The sequence below is a fragment of the Cervus elaphus genome, chromosome 23, assembly GCF_910594005.1.
Source record: "Cervus elaphus chromosome 23, mCerEla1.1, whole genome shotgun sequence".
Taxonomy (NCBI): Eukaryota; Metazoa; Chordata; class Mammalia; order Artiodactyla; family Cervidae; genus Cervus; species Cervus elaphus.
Genome location: NC_057837.1, coordinates 30,229,592 through 30,246,498, shown reverse-complemented (window position 1 = coordinate 30,246,498; position 16,907 = coordinate 30,229,592). Strand labels below are relative to the sequence as shown.

The window sequence follows — 16,907 nt, the reverse complement described above, 5'->3', positions numbered from 1 at the left end:
TTTTGTACTTCCTGTATAGATCACTCATGCTACAGTTATTTATTTGCTTTGTCATGGCTGCTAAGAGGAGGACAGTCATCGGTACCCACATGCACACAGACAGACAGTCAGAGTATTAGAATTGCGCTCTCTCTCTCTCTAAGGAGCAAGAAGTATGGTCATATTATAAGCTTAGGGATGTAAGACATCCAGGTAGTTTTTGTTATGATTAATTTATTCAGTCTGCTGTATCACTTCCCTCTTTTATGTAACCAGAAACTGAAAACCATTTATTTCTCCCTTTCCAAAATCTCATTTGCATTCCAGCTTTTAAAAATTGTCTACACTTTGTTAATTTTTTAATTCACCCTACTTTTTGAGTTGTACTAGTTGTACTTTTCCTTGTCTCAGTACAGACATACCAGGATAACACTAGGTGATCTTGTTTCTTGTTTTCTTACCAGTTGGAAGGAGAACCATATGTAGGTAATTTTTGGTCTTTGCAGTTCTGTTCTGAAAAACCAATACAAAACTGAATTTCTAAATGATATATTCAAATTTTTATTCTCAAACTGGTCAAGTGTAGGTGCATTTCTTTATTTTTTAAATGGGGTCACAGGAGGAAAAAAATAAACTCTTGCCAATCAGAAATGTAAGTGCTGTCAGCCATTTGAATTTTTATGTTGCCTGGATGTTATCATGTGTCAGACTCCCCCAAAGGAAGGGGGAGATGGTGAGATGACAGTTTGGTGACAGAGCCTCACACGTGTTATGTGCATAGTTTTGGGTGATGCCCCATTGTTTGGTTTTATGTGACACTAGAGCAAAAGATTTGAAAAAATGAAGGCCACTTGGCTGAGAGGTGGAGATGGGAGAAGCAGAGGTGTTCTCATTAGCAAGATTTAATGCTTCACGTGAAGTTTTGTTTTGAAATGTTTACAACCGAATAAAATAGAATAAGCTCATGGTTAATGAGCATTTTCCTTGAACAATAAAAAGGCTGCTCACTTGTTTTCCTGTCTGTAGGTATCTAAATTCAGACCACACACACCCTAAAACTGTTCTCATCAGACCAGGTGGAATTATGGAGACTGCTTTCTCTGTCTCTCTTGCTCTCTCTCTCGCACACACACACGCTCACACACACACGCACGCGCCCACACAGGCGCACATGCACACGTGGTTTGAAGTAAACTCATGTTTCCAGTGGAAATGACTTAGCACTTGATTTCATTTGGAAAGTCAGGAAAGTGGTTGTCTTATCATTGTTGCCTTTTCATACTGTTCATAGGGTTCTCAAGGCAAGAATACTGAAGTGGTTTGCTATTCCCTTCTCCAGTCATTGTGGACAGTGTTTTATAAAGAAAGCCGGGAGCAGTTTCAAGTTAACAGTGTGGTGAAGCGGAAGGGCCAGCATAGGCACTGATTAACATAGGGCTCTTTACCACCATAGGCTGGATCTATAAATATGCTCCTTGTCACAGAATGCTTGCAAATTGCCTTTTTTCCCCCTACTTTTTAAAAAATTGAAGTATAGTGGATTTACAATGTTAAATTAATTTCAGGCGTACAACATAGTGATTCAGTATTTTTATACATGATATTCCACTTGAAGTTATTATGAAATATTATTTATATTCCCTATGCTGTATCTTATATCCTTGTACTTACTTGTTTTATACCTAGTAGTTTATACCTCTTAATCTCCTACCCTTTATTTTGCCCCTCCTCTCTTCCCTATCTCTACTGGAAACCACTAGTTTGTTCTCTGTGCCTATGAGTCTGTTTCTGTTTTGTTATAGTCATTCATTTATTTTTTAGATTCCACATAAAAGCTGTGTCATATATTTGTCTTTCTACGTCTGACTTAACTTCACTCAGTATGATAATCTACAGGTCCATCCATGTTGCTGCAGATGGCCTCATTTCATTCTTTTTTATGGCTGAGTAATATCCCATTATATATATGTACCACATCTTCTTTATTCTATTGTAGATTATTAAGGAGATTCTCAGGTGACTCAGTGGTAAAAGAATCTGCCTGCCAATTCAGGAGATGCAAGAGACTCTGGTTCAATCCCTGGGTCAGGAAGATCCACTGGAGAAGGGAATCGCTTCTCCAGTGCTTCAGTATTCTTGCCGGGAAAATCCCATGGACAGAGCAGCCTGGCGGGCTACAGTCCTTGGGGTCACAAAGAGTCAGACTCGACTGAGTGACTGAGTATAGCACACACAGATTACTAAGTGAAATAATGTGTATACAAGAACTTTGCAGATCCTAAAGCGCTGAACTGCCCCTCTCATAAGATAAGTGGAGCTGTAGTTTGAGTCTACGTTGGTCTTTGATTGTTGCTGCCTTCATTAATTTTGGAAGTGGTGGATGCATTGAAAGTTTCTGGGTGGGGAGAGGTCATGGTCAGAGCAGAATTTGAGAATCATCAGTAGATGAGGCAGGAAAGGGATGAGGCTGGAGCACAGGGAAGTTAGGAGACTTTTGTGATAGTTGAAGCCAGGGGTAGCATAAGGTCATGTAGGGTGGAGGCAGAATGGAAGAAAAAGACAATGCTAGAAACATTGATATGGGAAGATTGGGCAGTCCCAGCACTTGAATGAATGTGCAGAAGAGTAGAAAGGGAAAGCAATGTTGACAACCTGTAATCAAACCTGGGTGTTGGGGAAGAGTAGGTCTTTGTCAAGTGGGAGAGAAGGTAGTGATGGTTTTAATGCCTAGTGGGCATCCAGGTCGAGGTGCTAAATAGGCATGGAACTTGGCAGAGTCCCCGGCAGGACAGGAAGGTAACTATGAGGCTGCAGCAAGGGCGACAAGTCAGGAGAGAGTCAGGAACAGCAGAGGCAACTGTGCTGAGACTTCAGGATCTCTCATCAGAAGTAGGAGGAAAAGAAAGCACTCGTAGAGCAAAAGGCCTGCGACTCTGCAGAGAGCAGAGGGCAGGACCGCCACCGCCAGCAGGGAGGGCTGCTGGGCGGGGGTGGGAACAGTGCACATCATTGTGAAGAGCTGGAGGGGTGAAGGCGAGCGAGGGTCACAGGGTTTGCAGATTATGCAGTTGTCAGTTGACATTTCCAAGGGCAGCGTGTATTGAGGGTGAAAGCCACGTCCCTGGGCATTGGGTGGAAGGAGAGGAGACTGATGGGGAGAACAGAGTGAAAGTCGTGTCTTATTGTTATTTTTCTCAATGAGGAAGTAAGGAATATATGTGTTGACTGGAGAAGAAAAGCTCCTAGAGAGAGATTTATTATGAAGTCCAGAAAACCGGTCAAATAACAAGTCTTACAATAAAACAAGCAAAACTCAGAATACTTGGGTTGACCTTGGGGGAGGGCAGAGACAGAGAGGCAGAGAGGAGATGGAAGAAAGATTTTGAAGTGCAGACAGAAGTGGGGCCCTGGTGTTTTCAGTACAATTAGGTCTAAGCACATGGGGGATGGCGGTGGAGCCCCAAGTTTGAGAAGAACAGCGGATGTTTGAAGCAGCTGCTGTGGGGAGTGTGGGGGAGGGACATCCACAGAGGAGACAGCCCTGTCCCCCTCCACCATCCATCCACACCCAGTCCGCTCCCTCCTGAAAAGTGTGGGAATGTAGCAGCTTTCATACATAAATTTAGGCTTAAGAACATACCATTCCCTGCCCAGCCTACACACACCCACTTTAGATTGTATTTGCACTGTGGCTTAGAATATTTCAACCCCTATACTCCTTAGATGTTTCTTTGATCGTTTCACCAGGCGGAGGTCGTGCCTGTACTCCTGGGAGGACTACGTTTGATCCCCCACAGGTATCAGGGCGTGCTGGTCACAGCGTGTGTCAAAGCAGCTGGACCAGCCACATCTCCTTGTAGCAAACCTGCCTCCACATCGCCCTTCTTTGCCCCTCCCCAGTACTCCCCCTGCCACAGAAAACAGACACGCGTGTCTGGCCTGGGAGCAGGTTCTCCTGCACAGAAAAGGGAAGGAAGGCAGCAGGGGGAGAGGGGAGGGGAGGGATGCAGCTCCCAGTGAAATGCACGATGAGCCGGAGAGTAAGAGCAGGCATGAGAGAGAGACAGAGACAGAGGCAGAGACAGAGAGGCAGGAAGGGAAACATACACAGAGGCAGAGAGAAATAGACACGCAGAGAAACAGAGACAGGAAGATACAGAATTGGGGTGACCTATGATATGAAGAGTTGACTCATTGGAAAAGACCCTGATGCTGGGAGGGATTGGGGTAGGAGGAGAAGGGGACGACAGAGGATGAGATGGCTGGATGGCATCACTGACTCAATGGACATGGGTTTGAGTAAACTCTGGGAGTTGGTGATGGACAGGGAGGCCTGGCGTGCTGCGATTCATGGGGTTGCGAAGAGTTGGACATGACTAAGTGACTGAACTGAACTGATGATGTAACTTATATGTGGAATCTAACAAATAATACAAATGTGTCTGTTTACAAAACAAAAATAGACTCACAGACCTAGAAAACAAATTTATGGTTACCAAAGGGGAAAGAGGTGGGCGGGGGTAAACTCAGAGTTTGGGATTAACAGATGCACATCACTATATATAAAATAGATAAGCAGCAAGGATTTACTATATAACAGGGAATACTATTCAATATCTTGTAAGGACCTATAATGGAAAATAACCTGAAAAAATTTTATATGTATAACTGAACACCTTGCTGTTCACCTGAAGCTATCATAATATTGTAACTCAATTATACTTTAATTTTACAAAATAAGGAGCTGGGGTTTCCCTGGCAATCCAGTTAGATGAAGACTCCACGCTTCCACTGCAGGGGATGCAGGTTAGATTCCTGGTCAGGGAAGTTCCACATGCTAAGAGATAAGGCCAAAAGAAAAAGAAAAAAATGAGGAACCAATGACAAAAGTAGTCACCTATTTAAAACCCCCCTCAATCTGAAAAGGATACCTTTTTAAATAGAATTTAAGGAGAACTTTTTAAAACTAAAGCGTCAATTTATTAAAATTTTAAATTAAAAAAAAAAAAAAGAATGGAGATGAAATGCCCAGTGGCTTGAGAACTGGGAACAGCCTTGGTTGTGTTATCAGGGTCCTAGGCCTGGCTGGACTGCTTTCCTGGGGTTCAGCAGGATTCCCTTTCATCTTTCAGCAGCCTCCCCTTTTCCTTGGTCTAGGCTGAGTGGGATTCTATTCCTTTGAGCCAAAGGAGCCTTCATAGTGACCTCAACCTGCCCATCTCAGGGGCTCTGAAGGGGCACACAGTACCCGACCCACATTCTGGGGTAACCTGCCTGGCCTCTGCGTTCTGCCTCGACCCTCATGAGGAAACGGCCCCTCTTTGCACCTTTACACTGCAGCCACGCCCTTCCTTCCTTCATAGTAGTGAGTTTCCCATTTCTCAGTGTATAAAACCCAGACATCAGCAATATTGTTTAGAATGAAGAACAGTGGAGAAGGGAAACCGAATCCCAGAAAGTTCACCATCATTGAAAGAAAATAATGGTGACCTAATGGGAGGGAACTCCAGGAACGAGGGGGGTATGTGTATACTTACAGCCGATTCTCTTTGCTATAAGCAGAAACTAGCACATTGTAAAGCAACTCTGGTGCATTTGTGCTCACTCAGTCACGTCCAGCTCTTTGCAATCCCATGGGCTGTAGCCTGCCAGGCTCCTCTGTCCATGGAATTTTTCAGGCAACAGTACTGGAGTGGGTTGCCATTCCCTCCTCCAGGGGATCTTTCTGATCCAGGAATCGAACCCACATCTGCTGTGGCTCCTGCATTGGCAGGCAGATTCTTTACCACGGAGTTGCCAAAGCAACTATACTCCAATAAAAATTAATTTTAAAACATTAAAAAAATAAAAGCAGCTCAAGCAATTTGAGACCACTCCAAAAGTCATTTGTCTATCTAACAAAAAAAAAAAAAATGGGAATAGGAGGACAGGATGTTGTTATATAGTTGAGGGTGAGGAGATGGATGAGAAAGGGTTTGCTTTGACCTTTAATCTCTGAGGGCAGCTTAGAGAAGAAGGAAAGAGGCAGACGGCAGGTGTGGGAGGTGGAAGGGAGAGGGATCCAGTGAGGCCACTGCTCCCGGCATGAGTGGAGCACCCCCAGAGCATGAGGCGCCCAAGCTCTGTGCAGACCACGGAGGGGACAGCAGGAAGACGTCACTGTGGCATGAGATCAGAGGAAGAGGACAGAGGGCTAAGGCGAGCTGAAAGTTAACATGTACAGCAGCAGGGATGCCAGGGCATCACCATGGCTGTGTTTTAGGGGTAAAGAAAGGACACCGATGGTCTGGAACAGGACTGATGTAAGTGTCCACCTAGCTTAAGTGGAGGCAGCCAGATTAAATAGGACTGTTGTGAGCTTGGGCATCTGGCTCCCACAGGCTCCAGAGCTGGGCCAGTGTTTATGGAGGACCAGTCATTTGAGAAATAGTCAGTAGTTTCCAGGAGGTAAGGGTACCATCGTGACCTCCTTAGTCATCCATGGTCAAGGCAGCCCACCCCATAAGTCTGTGTTGGTGGTGAGTCCATTTGGATTTTTGTGGCCTCACCTATCAGAAGAGACTTGGATTAGTTGATCCTTGGAGCTCCAGAACTCCGTTATTGAGAGCAATTCTGGATTTTGTTTGGTTGGTTTTTGGCCATGCTGTGCAGCTTGCAGGATCTGAATTTCCCAACCAGGGACTGAACCTGGGTCTTCGGCAGTGAAAATGCCAAGTCCTAACCATCAGACCACTAGAGAATTCCCCTAGAACACTTCCTGACAGGCTTATTCCTCCCCTAAAAGCTTCTGATCCAGAGTGAAAAGGAACGTTGGTGTAGACGTGAAAGACCATGAGTCCTGGGCAGAGCTGCTGGTCAGAACAACCACGAATTGGAAGGAGAGGGAGGGTCCAGCTGACCACAGAGAAATGTGGTCTCCCTCAATCCTGGAGCAGGTTATACAATGGCCAGAACATCAGGGCAGACCACTGTGTTTGAGGAACCACTTTATTTAACCCAGAAGGATGTGTACTTCCATCAGTAAATGCTCCCAACTCCCATCTCTGTGAATTTTTGTCTTCATGATGTTTTTGCTGCTTGTGTGCAAACTGATTTAGTACGTTTATGTCTCGTGACCCTCACTACATCATTAGATGTAGTTCAGGTTTTACAGTCAAAACAAGATCTGGAGCAAAGTCAAACTGCGGATGGTGTCACAAGGTAACTGTCTAAGGGGGCTGTCGGCTCAAGCCGTCCTTCTGCACAGGGTTTCCTGGAAGGAGCAGTTCTCACATCCGTTCAAGAGGCTCATCATAAAATCTGTAACATAATAGTCAGGAGTTGGATGCACCCACCAGAGTAGACGGAAGGCCAAGAGGCATTTCACTGTGGGTTCTTATTTGCATTTCTTGTCCAGCTGTACATCTGCTGCCTGCTCTGCTCTAGCGTGGTCTGTGCACTTAGACCAGACTTTACCAGGAAGGCTAAGGATGTGTTTGTAACAATCTCAAAAGATTTCTCTTGCCTTGTGTGTTTCAAGATGTTAATTGCCATCTACTCATTTCACTTATGTAGACGTTCTTTCCCAAAACGATACCCCTACCCATAGGCCAAGACTGGGCAGTGAAAAGACCGCTCACAAATAGAGCTTTTTGTGAAAAACCTAAATAACATCCTGTGTCAAAGCAGACGTGACAATGGGCTATTATTTCTGTCCCCATAATAGCATGTTGTCACATCTCTGTGCCCTGCGTGAATGGGCCATGGGAAGGGATGTGGGGAGGAGTGGGGGCAGGGGAGCCAGGCTGAAACCTTAGAGGAGCCTCTCCGGGGTTTGCATTTTCTAAAAACAGAAACCGCTTCTCCAGGAGGTAACTCAGAGGTTCATATCTGCAGGTGCCCGGCCGCAGCCTCGAGTGCACTTCCAGAGAAGAGCCCTGCGGCTGCCGGAAAACACCAGCTACAGTGACCTGACTGCCTTTCTCACGGCCGCCGGCACCCCCTCCGAGGTGGACGGCTTTCCTTATTTGCGAGGATTAGATGGAAACGGAACAGGTAATAATCTCATCTCTTTCTTCTGCCTGGGGAATCTGTGTTTGCATCTTTTATAGGTGTTTGTATCTTTCTAAGTGGGAGAACCAGAGGTGCAAAAGGGGGGAATCTGTCTACAAGTTCTGGTGCACTGAAACCATCATTTAAGGAATTCAGCCTGCACCACTTCGGGGTTGAACTTTCATGAGTTTTAATCGCTGAACCTTTCTGCTGGGACCAGTTGCCTTAAGCACCCTCTCTGAGCTCTCCTTTGGCTGCCTAAATGTAGTTAATCCCAGAAGTTCTTTTCATTGAATTTTTCAAGTGTCAGATCAGAGTTTGAGGTTTTCTGTCCTGTTTTCAACCTCACTCCACTTGCCCCTGCAACATTTTTTGGTGGAGCAGCCTGCCCAGCTGTGCAGAGATGTCCACGCCCACTCGCCACATGTCACAACTGGAAGGGGAAGGGTGGGTGGCATTGAATCTGATTCCCAGGGGAGCACAACAGCGCCCCCGCCCACCGGCCCTGGGAGCACTTCGGGGCGGGGAGACTCTGGGCTTCAGGGGCTGAGTCTTTCTCATAGCCTCCCTTTCTCTGAGCTTGCTCTTTCTGCCTTCCACTTGGCGAAGTGTTCAGGCTTTATAGTTGATTTTGAATCATCTCCTGGCAGATCTGTAAGTCCACTCAGTCATTCTTACCCTGTGCTGGCGAGACCCACAGTGCTCAAAGATCACAGAAACTAAAAGCCATCAGTCAGAAAATAGGTAATAATTCCTTATCAGTAAAAGACCGCCTGTTACCTCCATTTGCGGCCAGGAGAACTCCGTGCTAACGTGGTCCCTGTTCCTCCTTCTGGTGAACAGAGGGTGGTGAAGTCTCAATTCCTGAGTCATTTTCTCGTCTCCCCCTTTTTCTTTCCCCAATACTTTACATGAGTCACAACATAAACTTGAAAAACAAAGGCTGTTCTGGGTTGAATCCCATGAGGTGAGTACGTTGCTGCATTTCCCAGGGACGCTTTGATTGAATTTCACCTAATTGTCTAGTGCTTTACAGAAACTGATCGTCCTGCGAAAGCTTTTTATCCCTGCAACATATGATCCATTTTGTAGAATGTGGATAAATGTCTGGTTACAGTTCAAGGTCACCTGATGATTTGTTACCCGATTTTCTTCCCTCTGTGGTACTGTTTTGAGAAATGTTTCTTCTTCCTTGAATGTTTGTGTGATAATGATGCAATAAATAGTCAATCACCAACACCCCGAAGAGTTGCATGGTGTTCATCTTAAGTGAATATTGTTGGGGAAGAAAGTTGACTTTTCATTTAAATGGATAGGCCTGGGAGGGAAGTAGTATTTCAGGGAACATGATAATCTGAGGCCATCATGAAACCTCCAATCCAGTCTCCATCATAAAACCCCCAAGTTGGCGGGACGACCTCATTCATTTTTCTGTTCCCCAATTCCAAGATGTCTTGAATAAATTATAAAATGCGAGATGACGGTAAGACAGAGAGAAGACATAGGGCAATTGATTTTAGAGGAGTTGTTTTCTTTTAAAATCACTCTGTTATTTCAGAGGGAAGAGAGAAAGTCTTTGGAAGGTTATATTCAGCTTGTTTTCCACAGAAATACCTGGCCGTTGACCTAGGAAGAATCAGGCCTCCTCCCAGGAAAGGCAGTCACCAGCGTGGTGTCCACTTAGCACCCCAGCAACCCATCAACTGGGGCTTCTCTTCTGCCCCACCTTTGCCTTCTGTTTTATAAAATGCATCAAAGAGGTTTCAACTTAGTGTGAGAGCCTGGGCCACACTAATCCCTGTGAGATGGCAGGTTATCAGTAGAATTCAGGGAAGTAAACAGAGACCGTAAATGTGACTGGAGAGTGACTGGCTTCCCTGGTGTGTCCTAAGGGGGGTTGTTTATCCCCGCCTCCACTTTGAAGGAGTTTCCAGAGCTGTAGGAACTCAGCCACCTGGAGCTTTCAGTTGCTTCCTCACTCTCTCTTCACCGTGCATCCTCACAGCCTCATGCTTCCCCTGTGGTTGCTAAGAAAGCCCAGACCTGCTCTGTGATGGTCTCAAGGGTTTTTAAGAAATTACTTCTGCTGGCAACTCCAGGAAGACAGAGAGGAGTCAGTAATATGACTAACGTGCAAAGCCATACAGAACTTAGGATGCTATCTGGGCAAAACCCCTTTTGTTCTAAGTGATGAGTCGGCGGCCTCGTAGCTTGGCCCTGGGGTCCTGCTTCTGCTTGTCTTTATTGGAATGTGATGGGGGTCAGGTAACATCAAGATAGAACATCAAGAAGGAGAGAGTCCTTGGATACAGAACTCAGTGTTTTGTGAGGAGTTGCAGTCTCATAGGAAGGGCTGGAAGGTGAACAGTGTAGCCCTTCAAAGCATGAGTGGTTCCAGAATAAAGAAAATGGAAGGGTCGAGAGTCCTTTGGAAGGTATGGAGTGGAAGCACTGAGAGAGGAGAGAGCCCTCAAGAAAGCAGATATAATTGCCTGTCATGTCTTTGAACAGAGAACTTTCTAAAGAACATTAAGTCACATGCACGTAGTAGTACACAAATATGCCTGTTTCTTCAGTGCTGTTCTTACTTCGGAATGTTTGTAGTACAGTTCGTTTCTTTCTCCAGATTCATAAGAAAGCATCTAGTCGAACCTCCTTAGTCTTGCAGCTCAGAGCAACAGACCCCAGAAGAGTGAAGTAACTTGCGGAAGGCCACATAATTAGTTGGTGGTGGATCTGGTACTGGGACTCAGGCTTCCTGGGCCAGGGATATGCAAGATTATAGGAAATGAAGACTCAAAAGGGGATGAGTGGGGACAATGGGGATGCCATTTCAAAGAATCAAGAGGCAGTGTTAAGTGGAAGGAAAGGATGGAAGGTGAGAGGGGAGTACTTTTCTACTCTACCTGCTGCTTCCGGGAGTAGACTTCCTGCCTGGCGTTTTAATGAAAGAAGCAGCCTTGGGGACTTGCCTGGTGGTCCAGTGGTTAAGACTTCATCTTCCAGTGCAGGGGATGTGGGTTCGATCCCTGATCGGGGAGCTAAGATCCCACATGCCTCATGGCCAAAAAGCCAAACAAAAAAAAAAGGCAATTTAAAAAAAAAACAGAAGCAATATTGTAACAAATTCAATAAAGACTTTTAAAATGGTCCACATCCAAAGAAAAACTTTTTAATTTTTTTTTTTTTTAAAGAAGCAGCATTACCTAACTGAAAACGTTATCTGTAAGTTGCTTATATAAAGTCAGGTCACGTAATCTCTCTTTAAGTCCTGTCTCATCTGGAGAGTTCAGCAAAGCCTAGAGAGATCTGGCTCTGCTTCTGTGTCGCCTTTGGGCAATGGATACGTTTAGGTCCTCTGTCCACAGGATATTGTGACAAAAAAGATGGCGAATTCTGGGTTTTGGTTCTCTTCACCCTACAATGAAGTGGTCAGGTTAAAAGATTTCAGAACTTGAATCTATGCTCCGATGTGGACCGTTTGACGAAATCCTCATTTCCATCCCTTTTTCTTCATTGGTAAACAGAGATGGATGTGAATCAGAAAAGGTAGTGCTAACATTAGCTGTATAGAAATTGCTCTGCAAAGAGGTTAGCTACCACTGGTTGTTGAAACTCTCAAATTCACTAGATTTAAATGTTTACATGTAGTCCTAACTGGAGGTTTGCATTAACTCAGGTGGTTAATTGATAAGTAGATAGGTATATAAGGAGCTTAATAAGAAATCCCATAAATTATGTTCTAATGTAGCTTAAATTTTTCTGTCAGTGTGTTTTCATTGTATTCAAGGGAAGATTTTAAATTATGACTGAATACACTTTGTATGATACATTATATTTCACTGGAGAAAAATTCTTCTCAAATGGATCCCTTAAGTGTATAAATATAATACCACTTTCATAAGCATTCCCCAATTTATCTGTAAAGTAGATAGTCATTAAACCATTGGCTTGGAGAAAAGGCCTCTAATGTAGAATAATTGGTATATTAAATTCCTTTTAAACAGATCAAAATAACAATGGCAACCAAAATAACTCATAAATATTTCAAGTGCAAGTTTTCAATAGTGTCCTTTTAGTAGAAGTTAATATTCTGAAGTACTCCTTGAAGAAATGCATTCTTTTTTTTTTTTTTATTTTTTAAAAGCAGTCTCTGATTTAAAACATTTGGTTCCACTGTGGTGATCTGCCAAGTAATTAACATGTGTATAGGGCTCGCTTTGTAGAGAAGTGTGATACTAACACATATATATGGAATTTAGAAAGATGGTAACGATAACCCTATATGCAAAACAGAAAAAGAGACACAGAAATACAGAACAGACTTTTGAACTCTGTGGGAGAAGGTGAGGGTGGGATGTTTCAAAAGAACAGCATGTATACTATCTATGGTGAAACAGATCACCAGCCCAGGTGGGATGCATGAGACAAGTGCTCGGGCCTGGTACACTGGGAAGACCCAGAGGAATCGGGTGGAGAGGGAGATGGGAGGGGGGATCGGGATGGGGAATAAGTGTAAATCTATGGCTGATTCATATCAATGTATGACAAAACCCACTGAAATGTTGTGAAGTAATTAGCCTCCAACTAATAAAAAAATTAAAAAAAAAAAAAAGCAGTCTCTGATTTAAAACATTTGGTTCCACTGTGGTGATCTGCCAAGTAATTAACATGTGTATAGGGCTCGCTTTGTAGAGAAGTTGATTTCAGGGTTTCACACACATACCTTCCCTCCCAATACAGACAGTCCCCCTTCCCTTTTGAAACTCCTTATCGAAGCACAGGAAAGTGGTTAGAATGGACAGACCTGAACTTGGATCCCAGCCCTACCACACACTAACGTTATCTATGCGCCTGTTTCCATGACTTCCGTCTCTGAGCTTCAGTTTGTTTATGTGTAAAATGGGGATTTTACCTACTTTAGGACGTCATGGTGAGGATTGTGCATATAAGATACTGAATGCAGTCCCTGGTTTGTAGGAGGCCCACTCCTTGTAGATGTTAGCCGTTACATTTTTCTGTAAACAGTTTCTGCAGCCCCACCTGGGTCCTGTGCGTGCATGTGATGGAGACTGCCTCTTGCTTCCAGGAAACAGCACCAGGTACGACCTAACCCCTGTCACAGCCGTCAGCGTCCACTTGCTCAGCAGTGATGGAACCCCGGTGCTGGTGGATGGCCCCATTTATGTCACCGTGCCCCTGGCCACACAGAGCAGTCTGAGGCACAATGCCTACGTTACGGCGTGGCGGTTTGACCAGAAACTGGGTAAGCAAACTCCCGTGCCAGTGATCGGCTAGTGGACAACTTCATTACTGTTCGATTTCCCTTTTAAGAAGCCTGTGCCAGTCTCTTTTCCTTGAAGTTATTGAATGCTGCTGCTCACAGCACTTTGCATGGTTTCTGGTGGGTAAGGCTTACACCTTTTTTGTTTTTTTTTTTTTCACACTTAAGCTAATTTGCTTGAGAAGAATCTTTAAAGGTTATTAGACTTGACTTGCCTCTCCTAATCTTTTATCCTTTTATTCTTTAGAAGATCCCATAATCTCTCTTGGTCTTATGGTTTTCTTTTTTCTGTGTTCTGAAAAAGGAAGAAAACATTGCCAATATTATACAAAAAAAGGAACTAAAAATCACCTAGAGAAAGCCACTAATCATATTTTGGATTACAAGCAGACTTCGTTTTATTGCACTTTGCAGATACTGCATTTTTTACAAGTTGAACATTTGTTGCAACTGTGTGTTGTCAGATGATGGTAGGCATTTTTCACAATAAAGTATTTTTTAATTTAAATAGGTACATTAGCTTTGGGGGGCATAATGCTATTGCATACTTAATTGACTAAAGTACAGTGTAACAGAACTTTTAATACACTGGGAAACCAAAAATTCTTGTGACTGTCTTTATTGTGATGCTTAATATAGTGCAGTAGGCCTGGATCTGAACCCACAGTATCTTGGAGAGGAGCCTGCATTTCCTTCCAGCCATTGCACTATGCGTGTGTATATTGGTTATCTTTTGCGGCATAACAGACGGCCCTAAAACTCAGCAGCTTTAAACAACAGTGAACATCACCGTTTCGGGGAGTCAGGACCCCCGAGTCAGGAACCCAGGCACAACCGAGCCGGGTGGTTCTGAGTCAGGTCTTGAGCAAGGTTGCAGTCAGGCTGTCAGCCAGCTCATCTCAAGATCCAGCAGGGGCTGCCAATGTGCTTTCAGGCATCAGATCCTCACTGGCTGGTGGCCAGAGGCTTCAATGCCTTGCCACGTGGGCATCCCCACAGGGCCTCTCACAGCCTGACAGGTTGGTCCCACTGCGCTGTGGAGCAAGCGACCCAAGAGAAATTGACAAACAAAACGTGCAAGATTTCAGGTGGCTCAGTGGTGAAGAATCCACCTGCCAGTGCAGGAGACATGAGTTCGATCCCTGGGTAAGGAAGATCTGGAGAAGGGCATGGCAACCCCCTCCAGTATTCTTGCCTGGGAAATCCCATGGACAGAGGAGCCTGATGGGCTGCAGCCCATGGGGTCACAAAAGAGTCGGACACAACTTAACAACTAAACAATAACAACAGCAAACAAAGGGGCAAAGAGCAAAGTGAAAGTCACCATTAGGTGACTTAGGTCTTTTGTCACCAAAGGTCAAAGTGGCCTCTTCTTCCTTCTTCCCATATGCTGGTGGTCACAGAGCCCAGTGCTATTCCAATACAGGGAACACCACGCAGGTGTATGAACAGCAGGTGTAGGCATCATCGGCCCTCTTAGAGGTCGCCTTCCAAAAACGCACATTTAACATGAAGGGGATTATATGCTATGTACTGTTCTATAACTTGCCTTTAAAAAGCATTTGTTATCATGAACATCTTTCCCTGGCATTATTATTCCATAGCAACGGTTATTCTGCAATGTCAATATTAATATTGCATAGTATCCCCTTGTATATTTATGTCATAATTCAGTTGGTCAATCTCCTACGATTAGGAAAAAACATTACTATTCTTACCAGTGCTGGGATAAATGTCTTTGAAGTTAAATCTTTGTATATGGCCATGATTATTTCCTTAGGATAAAATTTTAAAAGAATAATTGCTGACTTCAAAAAGTAAAAAATTCTAAAGCTTTTAATATGTATTTATGACTTTTCCTCCAGAAAGTTTTACACTTGACATTTGTAGTAAGATTACAGGAAGGAGTACATGCTTGTGTTGAGGATTTTGACGGCACATTGGACCTTATACCCCATTGGCTTCTCAATCCCATGAAAGTAAAACCTGAAAAGACAAGTTTTCAGATAACGTAATTCAGAGTTTTAAATTGGTAGGCCATGCATACAAATTCTTGGGAGATTTTTGGTATCAAATGTATTTTCAAAGACACCTAATTCTTTGAGTAGTCAAATTCTAGTTCTAGGAATTTATATTTGGAATTAAATGCTTGTTGGGCTTTCTGGAGTTTGCAGGGGTTGTGGTTTGTTTTATGTTGGTTTTGTTTCATTTTCCAAACAATTACTAACAGACTGCGTAATTATTTGTGTTGAATTCCATGGCTTTACCAGATGCACCAAACTTGACCTTGTTAGAAGGGTCATCCTGAAACGTGGACACATGGTGCTGGGTCACGTGTTCCTGGTCAGGATGTAAGGAGTCCTGGGCTCCCATGGGAAAGCGATTTGAGGGAACCCCTGAGGAAGATAGGAATTCTGAAGGGAAGAAAGGATGTGGATGATGAAGCAGGGAGAGAAAGTAGGAGAGGGGAAAGCTTGCGTTTTGCCTCCTGAAGCCCTGGGTCTGCCATTTGGGAAACTCTGAGGCCCACCTCAGGCCAATCACCTGTCCTGTTTCCTCACTTGTACAGTATGCATTTGGGTTGAGGCTCTTAGTCCCCTGTATGTTCTCCTTCTCACCACTGTCCACCCAGGTTGGTCCCCAGGTTGGCTCCTGGGTTGGTCCCCTGGAGCACGTCACGGCAGTGCTCCAAAGTAGGGTGTGTGGTTAAGAGCAAGGACTCTGAGGCACAATGGATTAGAATTTCAATTCTGCTAGCTATTGGCTGTGTGATCCTGGCCAAGTTACATAACCTCCCTGTGCCAAAGTTTTCTCAACTGTGAGATGGGAATAATAATAGTACCTAATGTTATGGAGAGCATGTTTATTTGTCAGAGTACTCTAGAGAAACAGAACCAATCGGATGTGGGTGGGTGGGTGGGGGTGTTATGTGTGTGCTGGTGTGTGTGTGTGTGTGTCTCTGTGTGCCTGTGTGTCTGTGTGAGGGAGAGAAATTTCTTTTATGAAACTGGCTGATACACTTGAAGAGGCTGGCAAGTTCAAAATCTGAAGGATGGGCTGGCAGACTGGAGACCCAGAGAAACACTAATGTTGCAGTTTGAGTCCAAAAGGCCATATGCGGGCAGAATTTCCTCTTGCTTGGGGGGAGGTCCACCTTTTCCTTAAGGCCTTCAACTAATTAGACGAGGCCCACCTACAGGAAGCATAATCTACTCAATCAATTGATTTAAATCTACTGACTTAAATGTTAATTTCATCTTAAAAATACCTTCACAGTAACCTCCAGGCGTGTTTGATCAAATATCTGAGTGCTGTGACCTACTTAAGTTGACACATCAAGTTAACCTCCCCAGGGAATAATGAGTTAATGTTTGTAAGAAGCGTAGTTCAGTGCCTGGTACATAGTACACCTTAAGAGTTTATTCAGTAAACAAAGATGAGGGTTTCTTTACCACTCTGCAGAAGGGTTTCTCAAACCATGACATCTAGACCACTTTTTTCCAGGTTCTTGTTAGCTCAGTTTTTATTTATTTACATATTTGACTGTGTTGGGTCTTAGTTACAGCATGAAGTATTCTTGTGTCGTGTGGGATTTCTCACTGTGGCACACAGA

General features: G+C 44.1%; 1 protein-coding gene across 1 annotated transcript in view; it reads left to right on the top strand.

Moving 5' to 3' along the window:
* Positions 1-16,907, top strand: part of FAM171A1 (family with sequence similarity 171 member A1) — a 126,513-nt gene that overhangs the window by 84,262 nt on the left and 25,344 nt on the right. The window contains exons 4-5 of the mRNA XM_043882900.1: positions 7,855-8,013; positions 13,100-13,276. Of these exons, the coding sequence (XP_043738835.1) occupies positions 7,855-8,013; positions 13,100-13,276 (336 nt within the window). The remainder of the gene's footprint in view (positions 1-7,854; positions 8,014-13,099; positions 13,277-16,907) is intronic.